General features: G+C 50.1%; 1 protein-coding gene across 4 annotated transcripts in view; it reads left to right on the top strand.

The window, feature by feature from the left end:
* The window catches only part of SLC3A2 (solute carrier family 3 member 2), a 30517-nt gene extending 14434 nt beyond the window's left edge, over nucleotides 1–16083 (top strand). For 2 of the 4 annotated variants that reach the window (XM_025355563.1, XM_025355564.1), the window contains 9 exons: nucleotides 8308–8736; nucleotides 9189–9362; nucleotides 10216–10307; nucleotides 11759–11827; nucleotides 11934–11992; nucleotides 12479–12659; nucleotides 12767–12910; nucleotides 15340–15423; nucleotides 15533–16083. In XM_025355563.1, coding sequence (XP_025211348.1) covers nucleotides 8308–8736; nucleotides 9189–9362; nucleotides 10216–10307; nucleotides 11759–11827; nucleotides 11934–11992; nucleotides 12479–12659; nucleotides 12767–12910; nucleotides 15340–15423; nucleotides 15533–15895 — 1595 coding nt within the window. In that variant the 3' untranslated portion in view covers nucleotides 15896–16083. Of the gene's footprint in view, nucleotides 1–12; nucleotides 107–3452; nucleotides 3549–8307; nucleotides 8737–9188; nucleotides 9363–10215; nucleotides 10308–11758; nucleotides 11828–11933; nucleotides 11993–12478; nucleotides 12660–12766; nucleotides 12911–15339; nucleotides 15424–15532 lie in introns of all 4 variants that reach the window. The other 2 variants (XM_025355565.1, XM_025355562.1) reach the window with 2 other exon arrangements.
* Nucleotides 16084–18508: the final 2425 nt, after the last annotated feature.

The following is an 18508-nucleotide window of genomic DNA, read 5'->3' as shown; positions in this document are numbered from 1 at the left end:
TTGTATTTTTAGTAGAGACGGGGTTTCACCGTGTTAGCCAGGATGGTCTCGATCTCCTGACCTCATGATCCACCTGCCTTGGCCTCCCAAAGTGCTGGGATTACAGGTGTGAGCCATTGCGCCCGGCCGATTTTTTTTTTCTTTAAAGATATCTTTACTATTCTTGGCCCTTTTCTTGGCTTACTGCAACCTCTGCCTCCTGGGTTCAAGCAATTCTCCTGCTTCAGCCTCCCGAGTAGCAGGGATTACAGGCTCCTGCCACCACACCTGGCTAATTTTTGTAGTTTTAGTAGAGATGGAGTTTCACCATGTTGGCCAGACTGGTCTCAAATTCCTAACCTTGTGATCCACCCACCTTGGCGTCCCAGAGTGCTGGGATTACAGGCGTGAGCCACCATGCCCATCAAATCTTTCTACTCATGAATATATGGGGTTTTTTTTTTGGTTATTATTTGTTTGTTTGTTTGTTTGTAGAGACAGGGTCTCACTATGTTGCCCAGGCTGGTCTTGAACTCTTGGACTCAAGAGATCCTCCTGGCGGGGCATGGTGGCTCACACCTGTAATCCCAGCACTTTGGAAGGCCGAGACAGGTGGATCACGAGATCAGGAGATCGAGACCATCCTGGTTAACACGATGAAACCTCGTCTCTACTGAAAATACAAAAAATGAGCTGGGCGAGGTGGTGGGCGCCTGTAGTCTCAGCTACTTTGGAGGCTGAGGCAGGAGAATGGTGTGAACCCGGGAGGCGGAGCTTGCAGTGAGCCGAGATCACGCCACTGCATTCCAACCTTGGCAACAGAGTGAGACACTGTCTCAGAAAAAAAAAAAACAACGAGATCCTCCCACGTTGGCCTTTCACAGTGCTGAGATTGCAGGCAAGAACCACCACGCCCAGCCATTTCAGGTTTTTTTTTTTTTTTTTCCGAGACAAGAGTCTTGCTCTGTAGCCCAGGCTGGAGTGTGGTGGTGCAATCTCAGCTGCTCACTGCAAGCTCTGCCTTCCAGGTTCACACCATTCTCCTGCCTCAGCCTCCTGAGTAGTTGAGACTACAGGTGCCCGCCACCACACCCAGCTAATTTTTTGTATTTTTAGTAGAGACGGGGTTTCACTGTGTTAGCCAGGATGGTCTTGAACTCCTGACCTTGTGATCCACCTGCCTCGGCCTCCCAAAGTTCTGGGATTACAGGCGTGAGCCCCACCGCATTTCAGTTTTTTTAAAAAAGAATTCATTAGCTGAGTGCAGTGGCTCATGCCTCTAATGCTAGCACTTTGGGAGGCAGATCAGTTGAACCCAGGGGTTCAAGACCAGCTTGGACAACATGGCAAAACCCTGTCTCTACCAAAGAAAACAAAAATTAGCCAGGCATGGTTGCATGCTCCTGTAACACCAGCTATTCAGGAGGTTGAGGTGGGACGATCACGAGGTCAGGAGTTCGAGACCAGCTTGGCGAACATGGCAAATCCCCATCTCTACTAAAAATACAAAAATTAGCCACACACAGTGGCAGGTGCCTGTAATCCCAGCTACTTGGCTGAGGCAGGAGAATCGCTTGAACCTGGGAGTCGGAGGTTGCAGTAAGCTGAGATTGCACCACTGCACTACAGCCTTGGTGACAGAGCAAGATTCTGTCTCAAAAAAAAAAAAAAAGAAAGAAAAAGAAAAATGAAAGATGGGTGAGGTTAAGGAATTGAGCATTTGGAAGTCAAAGCATGGCTGAAATTAAAGCAGAGAAAGAGACTCCAACCAAAGCAGTTCACTTGGCAGTTACTATCTGAAGAACCGATGTCAGAATACTATTAATTGTTACTATGAATCCTATAGGAGGGACACTGGCTGCTAAAGAAGAGAACTATCAGGGTTGTCTTAGTAAAAAGGCTGAAGAATGCAAAGTGGGGATAAAAGCCAGAAAGAGTGAAAGAAATAGAACCAAAGTCATCTCTTAGAAGAGAAATAAATGCACTATCTGAAAAGTATCCAGTATTCAAGTAAGTTAGACGAATGAACAACATTGCAGCAAGCCATTCTCTCAAATGCAACCAAATACTAAAAGATAAACACCAGAGAAATAGCAGGTCAATATGTGGAAAAGATGGGGCAGTACTTTTAACATATTATCCTTGGATTAATGACATCAGATATTCAACTGATCAGAGACAGCATACTTAATCTCATCAAAAAAGCTAAGTAGCAATAAGAGACCTTAAAATGATCACTGAGACCCTCCAACTATTTCTGCAGTCATTTCTGCAGTCATGATCACACAATACTGCATCCTCATTTTCTCCCTCCCCTGGCCCTCCAAAACTCTGTCATCACACTCTTCGGAAGAGAGTCACTAAGCGCAGCCCACACTCAAAAGGTAGAGTTAAACTCTGTATCTCTGGGCAGAGGGAAGATCTACATAAATTATTTGAGACTCTTTCTCAAAAAAAAAAAAAAAGAAAAACAGGCCGGGCGTGGTGGCTCACGCCTGTAATCCCAGCACTTTGGGAGGCCGAGGCGGGTGGATCACGAGGTCAGGAGATCGAGACCATCCGGGCTAACACGGTGAAACCCCGTCTCTACTAAAAATACAAAAAATTAGCTGGGCGTGGTGGCGGGCGCCTGTAGTCCCAGCTACTCGGGAGGCTGAGGCAGGAGAATGGCGTGGACCCAGGAGGTGGAGCTTGCAGTGAGCCGAGATCGCGCCACTGCACTCCAGTCTGGGAGACACAGCGAGACTCCGTCTCAAAAACAAACAAACAAACAAACAAACTATATATATATATATATATATATATATATAAAAGCTGGGCATAGTGCAAGTACCTGTGGTCCCAGCTACTTGGGAAGCTGAAGTGGGAGGGACCACTTGAGGTGGGACGATTTCTTAAGCTGAGGAAGTTAAGGCTGTAGTAAGCCAAGATATATAACTTTTTCTAATTATAAAAGTAACATATGGGCCTGGTGCAGTGGCTCACGTCTGTAATCCCAGCACTTTGGGAGGCCGAGGCGGTGAATCACGAGGTCAGGAGATCAAGACCATCCTGGCTAACATGGTGAAACCACGTGTTTACTAAAAATACAAAAAAAAAAAAAAAACAAACAAAAAAAACAAAATTAACTGCGCGTGGTGGCGGGCGCCTGTAGTGCGCCGGAGTACGGCGTGAACCCAGGGGGCGGAGCTTGCGGTGAGCCGAGATCGTGCTACTGCACTCCAGCCTGGGCGACAGAGTGAGGCTCTGTCTCAAAAAAGAAATCCTTTTTAGATGTTTTTTGTTGTTTGTTTTTTCGTTTGTTTTTCGAGATGGAGTTTCCCTCTTATTGCCCAGGCTGGAGTGCAATGGCATGATCTAGGCTCACTGCAACCTCCGCCTCCCAGGTTCAAGCCATTCTTCTGCTTCAGCCTCCCCAGTAGCTGGGATTACAGGCACCCACCACCACGCCCAGCTCATTTTTGTATTTTTAGTAGAGACCGGGTTTCACCACGTTGACCAGGCTGGTCTCAAACTCCTGACCTCAGGTGATCCACCTGCCTCGGCCTCCCAAAGTGCTGGGATTACAGGCATGAGCCACCACACCTGACCTGTTTGTTTTCACATAGGGTCACTCTGTCAGCCAGGCTGGAATGCGATGGTGTGATTTTGATCACAGCTCACTGCTGTCTCGACCTGAGGGCTCAAGTGATCCTCCCACTTCAGCCTCCTGAGTAACTGGAACCACAGGGGTGAGCCACCATGCCTGGCTAATTTATTAATTTTTGTAGAGATGGGGTCTCCCTATGTTGCCAAGGCTGGTCTCAAACTACTGGGCTTAAGTGATCCTCCTGCCTTGGCTTCCCAGAGCAATGGGACTAAAGGCATGAGCCACTGTACCTGGTCACTCCTTTTTACATGTTTGAGGAAAAATAAATGTGCTATTTTCAGGCTAAGATCAAGTAATCATAATGTGTTAGGAAGCATGTGACGGATTTTTGCAGCAGAGGGTTAGAAAGGAACTTTCTTTGTAAACTTGGCCCTCTGCATTTCAGGGCTCCACCGCCATCTGCCTGTCTGAGTGTAAAGTGGACCTTATTGGCATCTGGACTGCCAAACTGCTTTTTTTCCTTTGCTTTGTCCCAGCCTTCTCTTAAAGGCTAAACTCTTGAAAAATTATATTCTTTGCATTCCTATAGTAAATATAAAGCTTTATGTCAACACATATAGCAGGACCTGAGGCTCTCTAGTCACCTCCGGTCCCTTTCTCTAGTCTTTTTCTCTGTAGTCTTTTTGTTTTCCTGTCCTCTATCTCCTAATTTATTAGTTTTTATTATTATATTTTATATTATTTTTTTGAGACGGAGTTTTGTTCTTGTTGCCCAGGCTGGAGTGCAATGGCGCGATCTTGGCTCACCGCAACCTCTGCCTCCTGGGTTCAAGTGATTCTTCTGCCTCAGCCTCCCGAGTAGCTGAGATTACAGGCAGGCGCCACCATGCCTGGCTAATTTTTGTAATTTTAGTAGAGACGGGGTTTCACCATGTTAGCCAGGCTGGTCTTGAACTTGATCTGACTGCCTTGGCCTCCCGAAGCGCTGGGATTACAAGTGTGAGCCACAGTGCCTGGCAGTTTGTTTTATTTTGGTTGAACAGTTACAAGTCTTGGTTTGTTTTCCTGCAGTAACAGGTTCATCTTGATGTGATACAGTGTTATTTAAATTCTTTTCCATTTTCCTGCCTTTGTCTTCACATGCTAGTTTTTTTCGGTTGTTTCTTTTTTCTTTTTTTTTTGAGAGATAGTCTGGTTGTGTTGCCCAGGTTGCAGTGCAGTGGTACGATCTGGGCTCACTGCAACCTCTGCATCATGGGTTCAAGTGATTCTCTCACCTCAGCCTCTTGAGTAGCTGGGATTACAGGTGCCCATCACCATGACTGGCTAATTTTTGTATTTTTATTAGAGACAGGGTTTCACCACAGTGGCCAGGCTGGTCTTGAACTCCTGACCTCAATTATCTGCCTGCCTTGGCCTCCAAAAGTGCTGATTACAGGTGTGATCCACCACGCCTAGCCTGTTTAGTTGTTTCTAAGAAGGGAGATATTGGTTTTGAATGACATAGTTCATCCACTTATTTACCAACCATTTGCGAAGTGCCTATTATATGCTGCCTCCGAATAGGCAGGGAATAGGCAGGTTCATTGATAATAGCACAAGGCGCCTGCCACTTGTCTTCAAGGACAAAGAGACATCCAGACAAAGAAATGTAATAAACAAATGGGACATGATTGTAGCAGAGGCAGATGCATGGTGGAGGGAAAGTAATTTTGTCTGGGGAATTGAGAAAAGCTGTCACTTGAGTTAGATCTTGAATGAATAGGAACTCATGAGGTTGAGTGGACGAATAGGAAGTGCCAACAGCAGAGGTAGGGTATGTACAAGATGCAGAGGCCTGAAAAAGCCTGGTGTGTTGTGAGACTGGCAGGTGTTTCAAGGCTGATAAGGCTGGAGGATAGTGCCTGTGAAGCGGTGGTAGCTTATAAGATTGGAGAGGCAAGCTGTTATCCTCTTTATGCATGCAGAAGGAATTAACTTCAGGTGGGGCACGGTGGCTCATGCCTGTAATCCCAGCACTTTGGGAGGCTGAAGTGGGCAGATCACCTGAAATAGTTCAAGATCAGTCTGGCCAACCGCGTGAAACCCCGTCTCTCCTAAAAATATAAAATTAGCCGGGTGTGGTGGTGCACGCCTCCTGTAATCCCAGCTACTGGGGAGGCTCAGGCAGAAGAATCGCTTAAACCTGAGAGGCAGAGGTTGCAGTGAGCTGAGATCGCACCACTGCACTCCATGCTGGGTGACAGTGTGAGACCCTGTCTCAAAAAAAAAAGGAATTGACTTGAGCCATTTGGAGCCATGAGGGTCTGTGAGTGAGCTACTGTGTCATGTTGGACCATCTCAAAGACAGCATCTGACCCCACAGTTCTCAACCTTGTTCTGAGGTCTTGCTCTGTCTCCTAGGCTGGCAAGCAGTGGTGCCACCATGGCTCACTGCAGCCTCACAAACTCCTGGACTCAAGTGATCCTCCTGCTTTTGCTTCCCTTGAATGTTGGCACCTCATGGGATTACAGGGACACATCACCAGTCACAGATTTTTTTTTTTTTTTTTTGAGACAGAGTCTCACTCTGTCACCCAGGCTGGAGTGCAGCTGCGCAGTCTTGGCTCACTGCAACCTCTGCCTCTCGGGTTCAAGCGATTCTCATGCCTCACCCCTCCAAGTCTGAGACTACAGGCACGTGCCACCACACCCAGTTAATTTTTGTATTTTTAGTGGAGATGGGGTTTCACCATGTTGGCCAGGCTGGTCACGAACTCCTGACCTCAAGTTATCTGCCAGCCTCAGCCTCCCAAAGTGCTGAGATTACAGGTGTCAGCCACCACACCTGGCCTGTTAGTTTTTTTGAGGCAGAGTCTTGCCGTGTCACCCAGGCTGGAGTGCAGTGGCCCATTCTCGGCTCACTGCAACCTCTACCTCCTGGGTTCAAGGGATTCTCATGCCACAGCGTAAGAAGTGGGATTACAGGGATTAGCAGGTGGGATTACAGGTGTGAGGCACCATGCCCAGCCAGGCCCAGATAATTTTAAAATGTATTTATTTATTTAGAAATTGGGTTTCAATATGTTGTCCAGGCTGGTCTTAAACTCCTGGCCTCAAGAAATCCTCCCTCCTTGGCCTCCTAAAGGGCTAGGGGACAGGCATGAGTCACACTGTGCCCAGCCTTGAGCATTTGTGCTCGAGATAAAGTCCATTCAGAACCTCTGGTTGGCACTTCTTATCTGGCACATGCAGGGCACCTTGGACCTCTTATCATCTTTGAGCACTGATCTGAACCCACTTGCTCGCCTTCTCCCAGGGGCTGCCCCCTGCACCCCTTGTTCCTAGGGTGGGGATGAGGATGGCTGCCTGGGGTTGCGGAGGGGACCAGCAGAAGATGATCCTTTTCTCTGTGCTATTACTTAAGACCTTGGCTTTTGCTTTCTTCCAAATACACAGCAATCTTGGCTTCCAGCCTAGGTGGGAAAGGGCGAAAGAACCGGTCTCCAGCTCCTCTCTGAAAGTAGCCCAGCTGGCACTGTTTAGGAACGAGGAGTTCCTGAGAGTGTTGGCACCTCATGCTGTTGATGTCCGGTGGTTTCCTGCTGTGAACCTTTTCTCTGCCCCACTTCAATCCAAGGACCCTGTGGAGGGAATTCTAGGCTTCTTCAAAGCCTTTGCAGTATCAGCTGCCTCCAAGGCCTAACATAGTGAAGTGATAGGGAGACAGGACCGTGGGGGAGTTTGGGATGACCGTGATAGACCTTGCAAGGTGGGAAAGAGTCTGGCCATGGCATCTTCTGGTCTATTCTAGGAAGAAGGTGGATGCCTCTGAGACCTAGCTCTGTTATGTTCGTTACAGCCCTATCAGTCTCTTCTGGATTCCTAGTTGCCAAACATCCAGGTGCTAGCAGCTGGGGGTGGGGTAGGAAAAGAAGGGGGGTGTCTACCTCAACTCTCCTGCCCAAACCGTTCATTTTAAAGTACTGTGAAGAAGACTGGATTCTTGTTAATTCAATAAAGTTAACAAAGCAAAGTATTGTAGTGAGTACACAATAAATAGTTGCTGCATGAGGAATTACTTGAAATAAATTCAAGATGAGTCTTGAAAAACGAGTGGGAGTAAGCCGTGCATGGAAGCAGAGGTCTAGCGCCAAGTCCCAGAGGCCTGAGAGGGCAAACCTTGGTGGGGGAAAAGGCAGAAGTTGCGACTGGCTGCCTCTGACAGCGCAAGGAGCCATGCGAAGTTGGGAAAACCCGGCGGTGAACCAGGGGCAAATGGAGGATGGTGTTGGGGTAGTTACTAGCCTGCCGGAACGGAAGAAGAGGGGCCTTTGGGAGCGGTAAGGCCTAAAGGACACTGGGGGGGCCTCGGGATTTGGGCGAGGATCACAGGCCTCGTCCACTTAAAGGTGGCTCCGTGCCAAGCCTTCCCAGAGTCAGGTTGAAAAGAACCTTAGGTTTAGACAAGTTGGAGATGAGAAATTGGACGACGCAGGAAGTACTGTCGGAGGCGTGTTCCTGACTTTACTACCCTGAGCCGCCCACGGCTGGGGCAGTCCCCGAGGTTCCACCTTAAGGGGCGGGCCGGGGCGGGGCTCCGCTGCCCCTTCCCAGAGGCCGCGCCTGTTGCTGAGCAGATGCAGTAGCCGAAGCTGCGCGGAGGCACACAGGCCGGGAGACCGTTCTGGGTCCGAGGGTCCGGGCAGGGGTTGAGCCACCATCTGACCTCAAGCTTCGTCGTGTCGCGGGTTCTGCAGGCACCATGAGCCAGGACACCGAGGTGGATATGAAGGAGGTGGAGCTGAATGAGTTAGAACCCGAGAAGCAGCCGATGAACGCGGCGTCTGGGGCTGCCATGGCCGTGGTGGGAGCCGAGAAGAATGGTCTGGTGAAGATCAAGGTGGCGGAAGACGAGGCGGAGGCAGCAGCTGCCGCTAAGTTCACGGGCCTGTCCAAGGAGGAGCTGCTGAAGGTGGCGGGCAGTCCCGGCTGGGTGCGTACCCGCTGGGTGCTGCTGCTGCTCTTCTGGCTTGGCTGGCTCGGCATGCTGGCGGGTGCCGTGGTCATAATCGTGCGGGCGCCGCGCTGTCGCGAGCTACCGGCGCAGAAGTGGTGGCACACGGGCGCCCTCTACCGCATCGGCGACCTTCAGGCCTTCCAGGGCCACGGCTCGGGCAACTTGGCGGGTGAGTGCAGCGCGCCGCCGCCCCGGGTGCCCCGGGTTGAATCTGGTAGCCTGCACCGACCCTCTCCCCTGTCTCCAGACGATCTAGATGGTTCTCCCCTCCATCCGGTACCGACGACCGTTCCCTCTTCCCCCACCCCCTCCCCGGCACATTGCCCTTCCCTCCTTTCTTTGAAGAAAGCCGACCCGCCCCTCACTCTGTCACGAGGGTGGGTGACTCAGCGTCCTCCCTCCCCGCGGCGCCAGAAGCCAGTTGCAACCGGTTTCTCAAGTAATGTGCAGGAGTCCTTACATCAGCTCCTCTGAGTCTCGTGATTCAGCCTCGCCTCCCCATCACCCCCTCTCCCCCCTCCCCGCTTCCCGTCCCATCCTTAGGCTTTGGGAGAAGGGAGAGTGGGGAGGTCAGGGGCCCCTCAGAGGGGCCTCACCTGTTAACCCAGCCCCCCATTTCAGGTCTGAAGGGGCGTCTCGATTACCTGAGCTCTCTGAAGGTGAAGGGCCTTGTGCTGGGCCCACTTCACAAGAACCAGAAGGACGATGTCGCTCAGACCAACTTGCAGCAGATCGACCCCAATTTTGGCTCCAAGGAAGATTTTGACAGTCTCTTGCAATCGGCTAAAAAAAAGAGTGGGTATCTTGGGGTTCCCAGGGAAACAGCTAGAAAGGACTTGGCCAGAGGAAAAGTAGGATAGAACTTTTGTCGCGTTTCATACTAACTAGCTCTGAGTTTTCCTAAAACAGGTAGAGGGGAGATTTGTTAGTCTTCAGCCCAAAATGGATTTGTCCAGTCGTTTGGGGGCTTTCTATTTGGCTGTGGGATCTTGAGCAGGTCATTTAACTTCTGGGCTTTAGTGCCTTTATTTGCAAAATGTAGATATTTACTAAACCAGTGGTTTTAAACTTATAAAACAGTAGGTTCTTTGCGGGGGAAGAATCCCAAATATTGTTTTACAACTCAGTATAGACACATGTTTAAAAAGGTTCACTTTGGGAGTGGGGAACACAGGGGCCACTTCTCTGCACTATAAACTTTCTGCCTTCCAATATCTTTTTTTTTTTTTTTTTTTTTTTTTTTGAGATGGAGTCTCACTCTGTCGCCCAGGCTGTAGTGCAGTGGAGCGATCTCAGCTTACTGCAGTCTCCTCCTCTGGGGTTCAAGCGATTCTCGTGCCTCAGCCTCCTGAGTCGCTGGGACTACAGCCATGTGCCACCACACCGGGATAATTTTTATATTTTTAGTAGAGACGATTTTCACCATGTTGATCGGGCTGGTTTTGAACTCGCCTGGCCTGCCTTCCTGTATCTTAAGGCCCTTCCTTGCTCACATCTGTTTCAATGGAATGAATTTTGCCAGGGTTCAAATTCAAGCTTTTGTACCAAATAATAGATAGGAAACACTCAGTGACTTGCATTTGTGATTTCCTTGTTTCCCCTTAACTCATAGACTGTCTCATAACTGCGTCTTCCTCCATTATTCTAGGCATCCGTGTCATTCTGGACCTCACTCCCAACTACCGGGGTGAGAACTCGTGGTTCTCCACCCAGGTTGACAGTGTGGCCACCAAGGTGAAGGTGAGTGTTGGAGCTGATGGCTGGTGGAAATCAGATGCTGGGGCTGGAATGGTCCTTTCACAGCAAGCCCTGTAGACCCAGCCTGGCTGCAGCTGAGGGTCCCTTTGCTCCTTGGGACCAAGCAGGAATGCCTCCTCCTATAGCCAACGGATAGGCCAACAGCACACCTGTTTTTCTTGTTCCTTTTCTGACCTCTTATTTTTCTTATTTCCTTGACTCTGAGGATGAGACAGTGACAGGAAGGGACCTTCTCAGATGTCAGTCTGGAAGTTTGATTTTTCTTTCTTTTGGGAGAGGAAGCCCTTTCTCTGTGGGAATCCTGTCCTGACTGGTTTCCCAGTTCTTGTTTGATGTATTTGGAATAGAGCCCAGTCTGAAATGATAAGCACTGGGGTACTCTATGTGTCTGGGACTGTGCCAAGGATTTTATAGATGTTTTCCAATTCCCTGTATAACCAGCAAGGTGTCTAATTTGCCATAGGCTCAAATCTATGCTCAGCAGGCTAGGAGTAGGACTTCGAATGTTACCTTAGCTCCTGATGTCTGGGTCCTCGGACACTGACATGTTCAGCATGGGTAGAACAAAAATGGAAGCATATACTGACACTGCTGGTAGCTGTGATTCTAAGATAGAAGTCTAGACTCCCAGCATTTGGGTAGGACCCTGGGATCATCCAGCTTAGGCCTTGCCAGTTACTAGGGGACCTGTTAAAAGATGCTGATGAGGGAATGTTTTTGGATGGTTTGTCGTGAGGGTCTCAGATGGAAATGGAGACCAGAGGAGAGGGTACATGGCCCAGAGAAAGGGAAGAATAGGAGAGTGAGGGTGAAGTTCTGTGGTGTGTGCAGGATGACTGCCAGGATTCCATTCTGCAGCACTGGCCTCTTTTCAAATCTAAACTGCCCTGGGGCTGTGCTTTGAATTTCAATCTTTCATCCTTGGCCTTGCTCTGAGCAGCTATTGTGCTCACACCTTCCCCAGACCTCAGGAAACTGGGAGAGGGGCCATCTTGACTGACATTTTAGATCCTGTCTGCTGCTCACTGATTGTGAATGACCGTGGAAGTGTCTCCTTGCTTCTCTGTTTCTTCATCTCTAAAATAGATACACTAACATTCCAATGCTAAGTGTTAAACGAAGTTTTGTTTATGGATGTACTTTTTCTCTGGTGCCTTTTCTGTAGCTTTCAAAGGTGAAGCTGTGTGATTTGCCAGAGGCAAGAATAGAGAACTAAAATGCTGTAGCACTAAGAAAATCAGTGGAAGGGTAGAACTGGAAGGGTCCAAAGGCTAAACCTTTGTAGTGCAGGTGGGGAAGACAGAGGCAAGGCACAGGCCTCTCTCCCCAGCTCCTGGGGAAGTGTGGGGTGGGTGAGGTTTAGTGTGGGCTGGAATTTTCTGAGCCTTTTCCTAAGAATTGATGTCTGTCCTCTATTCTTCTGTCCCGTATAGGATGCTCTGGAGTTTTGGCTGCAACTTGGCGTGGATGGGTTCCAGGTTCGGGACATAGAGAATCTGAAGGTGAGTTCCCTTTCCACATTAGGGACAAAGCTTGGGCGAGAACAGAGGGACTCAGCCAGAGCCTAGTAATATTCCCTGTTCCTTGATTCTACTTTTTTCTTTCTAGGATGCATCCTCATTCTTGGCTGAGTGGGAAAACATCACCAAGGGCTTCAGTGAAGATAGGTGGGTGCGGGTGCCATTCTGCTGACTGAGTTCCATTGTGGGAACCCCTCAGTGGAGTGCTAGGCCTAAGAAGGGGGGATTCCTAGTCTAGAGAACTTTCTTTACCTTTATTCTTTCTTTACCTTTATTCTTTCTTTCTTTCTTTTTTTTTTTTGAGATGAAGCTTCGCTCTTGTTGCCTGGGCTGGAGTGCAATGGCACGATCTCAGCTCACCGCAACCTCCGCCTCCCAGGTTCAAGTGATTCTCCTCCCTCAGCCTCCCGAGTAGGTGGGATTACAAGCATGTGCCACCACGCCCGGCTAATTTTTGTATTTTCAATAGAGACGGGGTTTCTCCATGTTGGTCAGGCTGGTCTCGAACTCCTGACCTCAGGTGATTGCCTGCCTCAGCCTCCCAAAGTTCTGGGATTACAGGCGTGAGCCACTGCGCCCGGCCCCGTTCTTTCTTTCTTATACTAACCTTGACCCCCTCCCTCCCTTCTGCAGGCTCTTGATTGCAGGGACTAACTCCTCCGACCTTCAGCAGATCGTGAGCCTACTCGAATCCAACAAAGACTTGCTGTTGACCAGCTCATACCTGTCTGATTCCAGCTTTACTGGGGAGCATACAAAATCCCTAGTCACACAGTATTTGAATGCCACTGGCAATCGCTGGTGCAGCTGGAGTGTGAGTACTATGCTGGTGGGAAAGGGGGCAGATGGGAGAAGAAAGCGTTGCTGGGAGACGGAGGCAGAGGTGGGTTATGGGGCTCACCGGAGTGTCTCTCCCTGTAGTTGTCTCAGGCAGGGCTCCTGACTTCCTTCTTGCCGGCTCAACTTCTCCGACTCTACCAGCTGATGCTCTTCACCCTGCCAGGGACCCCTGTTTTCAGCTACGGGGATGAGATTGGCCTGAAGGCGGCTGCCCTTCCTGGACAGGTACTGCTTGCTGTCTGTCTATCACAGGGAGGTTGTTTCTCCATCTTATGATGATTCTGGGGATGGCGGCAGATAGACGTGAGCCTTGGGGTGAAAACGCATTTGATTCCTAGGCAGTATTTGGGTAGCTGTGTGACTTTGGGCAGATTATTTTACCTTTCTGAATTTTGGTCATCCCTTGTGTTACTGCATTTCTTGAAGGGTGATTAGCATTAAATGAGGGCATGTTTTTAATGGTAATGCCTGGTACCTGGCAGATGTTTGCTATGGTAGCCACCATTCATTTATTCATTCCTTTATTCTTTGGACAGTGAGTACTGTGCTAGACTCTGTGCCCTCGGAAGCTCATAGCTTAGTGAGGGAGCCAGACAAATAAGTGGAGAAGTACATGGCAGTGGCTGGGCACAGTGGCTCGCGCCTGTAATCCTAGCACTTTGGGAGTCCAAAGCGGGTGAATCACCGTAGGTCAGGAGTTCGAAACCAGCCTGGCCAACATGGGGAAACCCAGTCTCTACTAAAAATACAAAAATTAGCCAGGCGTGGTGGTGCACGCCTGTAGTCCCAGCTACTCAGGAGGCTGAGGCAGGAGAATCACTTGAACCAGGAGGCAGAGGTTGCAGTGAACTGAGATTGCGCCACTGCACTTCAGCCTGGGTGACAGAGCAAGACTCCTTCTCAAAAAAAGAAAAGAAAAGAAAAAGAAAGAAATACATGGTGGGATACTACTACAAAGGCATTTGCAAGCTTTGGACACAGGGTTACTGTTGATGCCCGACTTTTTTTTTTTAAAGACAACATTTCACTATGTTGCCCAGGCTGGAGTGCAGTGGCATGATCTTGGTTCACTGCAGCCTCCGCCTCCCAGGCGGAAGTGATCATCCCACCTCAGCCTTCTGAGTAGCTGGGATATGTACCATAGATAGGTGTGTGCCACCATGCCCAGCTAATCTTTTTTTGGAGACAGGGTCTTGCTCTGTTGCTCAGGCTAGATTCCAGTGGTGCGATTATGTCTCACTGCAACTTCTGCCTCCCAGCTTCCCAAGTAGCTGGGAATACAGGCGCACACCACCACGCTCAGCTAATTTTTGTAGAGACAGGGTTTCACTGTTGTTGCCCAGGCTGGTCTCCAACTCCTGGGCTCAATCGATCTGCCTGCCCTGACCTCCCAAAGTGCTGGGACTACAGACGTGAGCCACTGTGCCTGGCCACAGCTAATTATTAAAATCTGTAGAGGTGTGGTCTCACTGTGTTGCCCAGGCTGGTCTCAAACTCCTGGGCGCAAGTGATCCTCCCACCTTGGCCTCCCAAACTGCTATGATTACAGGTGCGAGCCACTGCCCCCTGCCATCAGCACGATGTTTATAGAACCAGTTATTCATTTATTCCACAGATGTTTATAGAATAATTTTTATCTGTTACGCTGAGGATACAGCATTGCACAAGAGAGCTGGAGGTGGTTAGATAACTAGATATGCCTAAATAAAATGCCAGCTGCTGATCAGTGCTATGCAAAAGAAGGCAGGGTAAGTAGCCTAGAGACTAGGGGATGATGGGGCTTGTTTTAGAGAGAGCAGCCATGGGAGACCTGGTAAGATAACCAAGCAGATACCTGAGGGAAGTGAGAGAGCTGGCTGGCAGTCATCTGGGAACTCTCGGCTGGGGCGCAACAGTGTATGTGTGAGGACCCTGAGGTGGGAGCCTGCCTCACTCATGCAGCAGAAGTTAGCCAGGCCGGGCGTGGTGGCTCATGCCTGTAATCCCAGCACTTTGGGAGGCCAAGGTGAGTGGATCACCTGAGGTCAGGAGTTCGAGACCAGCCTGGCCAACATGGTGAAACCCTGTCTTTACCAAAAATACAAAAAAATTAGCTGGGTGTGGTGGCGAGCACCTATAGTCAGCTACTCGGGAGGCTGAGGCAGGAGAATCGCTTGAACCCAGGAGGCAGAGGTTGCAGTGAGCCAAGATCGTGCCACTGCACTCCAACCTGAGCAGAGCGAGACTCCGTCTCAAAAAAAAAAAAAAAGCCAGACATGAGTAGGGGAGGTTATCTATCGATGAGGATGGGAATGGGAAGAGGGATAAGGGACAGTGGGCCCAAGGCTTTTTTTTTTGAAACAGGGTCTCACTCTGTTGCCCAGGCTGGAGTACAGTAGTGCAATCATGGCTCAGTGCAAGCTCAAATTCCTGGGTTCAAGTGATCCTCCCTCCTCAGCCTCCCCAGTAGCTGGGACTATAGGGACACTATACCCAGCTAATTTTTAAAAATTTTGTAGTAGAGATCAGGGCTCATTATTTTGCTGAGGCTGGTTTCAAATGCCTGGGCTCAAGCGATCCTCTTGCCTTGGGCTTCCAGAGTGCTGGAATTACACATGTGAGCCCCCATGCCTGACCCCAGGCCTTTTTAAAGTCCTGTTTTCTCTGCATTTCAGCCTGTGGAGGCTCCAGTCATGCTGTGGGATGAGTCCAGCTTCCCTGACATCCCAGGGGCTGTAAGTGCCAACATGACTGTGAAGGTAAGAGTTTTAGATGGGTAGAACATGACCAGGGGAGGGCAGCTGGGCTTGTAGACGTCTGTACCGGGGACCCTCTCACATGCTTCCGCTATGTGTTTATCATTCTTAGGGCCAGAGTGAAGACCCTGGCTCCCTCCTTTCCTTGTTCCGGCAGCTGAGTGACCAGCGGAGTAAGGAGCGCTCCCTATTGCATGGGGACTTCCATACGTTCTCCTCTGGGCCTGGACTCTTCTCCTATATCCGACACTGGGACCAGAATGAGCGTTTTCTGGTAGTGCTTAACTTTGGGGATGTGGGCCTCTCGGCTGGGCTGCAGGCCTCCGACCTGCCCGCCAGCGCCAGCCTGCCAACCAAGGCTGACCTTGTGCTCAGCACCCAGCCAGGCCGTGAGGAGGGCTCCCTGCTTGAGCTGGAACACCTGAAACTGGAGCCTCACGAAGGGCTGCTGCTCCGCTTCCCCTATGTGGCCTGACCCCAGCCTGACATGGACCCACTACCCTTCTTTCCTTCCTAGGCCCTTTGGGTTCTGGTTTTTCTCTTTTTTCCCCTTTTTTAAAAACAAAAACAAAACTGTTGCAGATTATAAACGAACCCCCAAATAGGGTGTTTTCTGCCTTCAAATAAAAGTCACCCCTGGCTGATGAGGTCCTGTCTTCCCTCTGCATCTCTCATAGCAGGGATTTCTCTCCTTCCTCCCCTCCCATGAGTCTGCTGCTCCAACTCCTTCGTTATTTACGTAGGGACCAAGGCCCAGAGAAGGGGGTCCTCCCAAAGTCAACAGCATGGAGGTGTCAGGGCTGGGATAGCACCCGTGCCTCACCCACGCCGGGCCACAGGGCTCTCTGGACATCCTCGGTCTTGCCGACTGTTAACTTCATCTCCCTCAGCAAAGGGCTCTATCTAGACAAGCATAGTTAATTTTCCTGTTTTTGCAGACTCGGTCTTTCACGGAGGGTAGGGGTGTGATGGTCTGGTTTTTAAAAGGTATTTCTAAAGGATACTAGAAGTCATGCGTTCAAGAATTTGTTGAACACTCAGCACATGTCAGAAACTATCCCTGTTCTGGGGTCACAGCAGGGAACACAGTACAAAAATTCCTGCCTCCTTGAGGCTGATACTCTTGTGGGGAGCAAAGAAAAAAGACACAGCAGTTGTAGTGCGGTAGATACGGTGACAGTGTTTTTATGGAGGAAAAAGTAAAACAGGAAAGGTGTTTCAGGGTGGAGGGGGGCCAGAGGAGGCCTCACCAAGGAGGTGATGTGTGAGTAAAGGCCTAATAAGTGAGGGAGTCACCTGGTGAGTATCTGGGGAAGGGGCTTCCTGGGACCGAGGGCTGGGAGCCTGGCTGATATGAGTGAGAAGAGGAGTAAGGGATGAAGTCTCGTCGGAGTGGGCAGATCATGACAGTTGTAATAAGGTGGTCACACAGGGTGCAGAGAGTTTGGCAGCCTACACGGTTGGAGGGCATGGTCCCCACTAGTCTGTCCTCACTTCAGTACCAGCTGCAAGCTCAGGGGTCCCCATGACCACCTTCAGTAGGTAATAGACTAGAGTGACTCACAGAACTCAGGAAGGTATCGGGATTATGGTTTATTACAGCAAAAGCATGCCCAGAACCAGCCAAAGGATGACAGGCCTGGGGCAGGGTTGGAGGGAGGTAAACAGGAAGCTTCCTGCTGTCTTCTTGCAATGGAGTCCTGGTACCTCTTCCCGGCCATGATGGAGGTACAACCAGGGAAGCTCACTTGATCCTTGGGTGTGCCGAATTCCCTTGGTGCTTAATCACATAGTGCTCTGTGGCTGACCTTTAGTCTTCAGCCCCTGCGGGGATTTTGGGCTAAGGCCTTTAGTTGTCTCCATTTCCCCCAGAGGTTGCCTGTCCCCAAAGCTCACTCCTGTTAGGACATTCCATGGGTCTAGAAGGCACTTACCAGTAGCCGAGGGTAAAGGCCAGACTTCCAAGTAAGATTAATTCTTCACTACCCATAGGGTCTGAGGGAGTGGAATGGGAGTTGTTGGAGGGTTTTGAGCGGAGTGACATGGTCTCACTTGGAATTTAACAGACTCACTGGCTGTTACTAGCCAGCAAGCAGGGAGGCCAGTTAAGATGGTTTGTTCCTGCAACCTAGAATACTTTTTAGGATGGTAGTAGTGCAGGTGGTAAGAAGTATTTGGGTCCTGTATTTTTATTAGAGATGGGGGTTTCACCGTGTTAGCCAGGATGATCTCGATCTGCTGACCTTGTGATCCACCCACCTTGGCCTCCCAAAGTGCTGGGATTACAGGCCACCGCGCCTGGCTGGTCCTGCATTTATTTTGCAAGCAGATCCGCAGTATTTGCTGTGGGATCCTGTTGCAGTACTAGTGATCTGCGCAGGCCTCGTGGCCCTTGGGGTTAGTTTGGCTCTCAGCTTTCTCACAGAAAAGAAAGCCGGCTGGGTGCAGTGGCTCATGCCTGTAATCCCAGCACCTTGGGAGGACAAGGCAGTTGGATCACCTGAGGTCAGGAGTTCAAGAACAGCCTGACCAATATGGTGAAACCCCATCTCTACTGAAAATACAAAAGTTAACTGGGCGCGGTGGTGGGCGCCTGTAATCCCAGCTACTCAGGAGGCTGAGACAGGAGAACTTGAACCTGAGAGGTGGAGGTTGCGGTGAGCAAGATCGCACCACTGCCCTCTAGCCTGGGCAGCAGAGCGAGACTCAGTCTTGGGGGAAAAAAAAAAAAAATGCAGGTCACTGGTGCAGGCTTCACTTTCCATGGGCTGTGTCCTGTAGTGGGCCTGGGCCTCTGAGGGTTTCCTGGTGTAGGGGAGAGATCAAAACATTAAAAGACCCAAATTAAGGCCCAGGATCCTGAGGCTGTCAGAGCACAGTTCCTGAGAAGACACCCAGCCTGCTGGGCCTTGGCTTCCCTCTGCCTAGGGTTTCCCTTCTCGCAGTAACTGCCCCACCTTCTGGCTCTTCCCCACTCTGGGCCTCTTCCTGAGGCTCCCCACCCTTCCCTGGTCATGTCCTTTCCCAGGGTCCCAGCTCCAGCCCTCCCTTTTCTCCTTCCTCTGCCTCCTGGACTCCCCTCTTAGAC

Source organism: Theropithecus gelada, chromosome 14 (genome assembly GCF_003255815.1).
Source record: "Theropithecus gelada isolate Dixy chromosome 14, Tgel_1.0, whole genome shotgun sequence".
Lineage (NCBI taxonomy): Eukaryota > Metazoa > Chordata > Mammalia > Primates > Cercopithecidae > Theropithecus > Theropithecus gelada.
The sequence above is the reverse complement of the archived record's forward strand: the minus strand, read 5'-3'. Positions and strand labels throughout refer to the sequence as shown.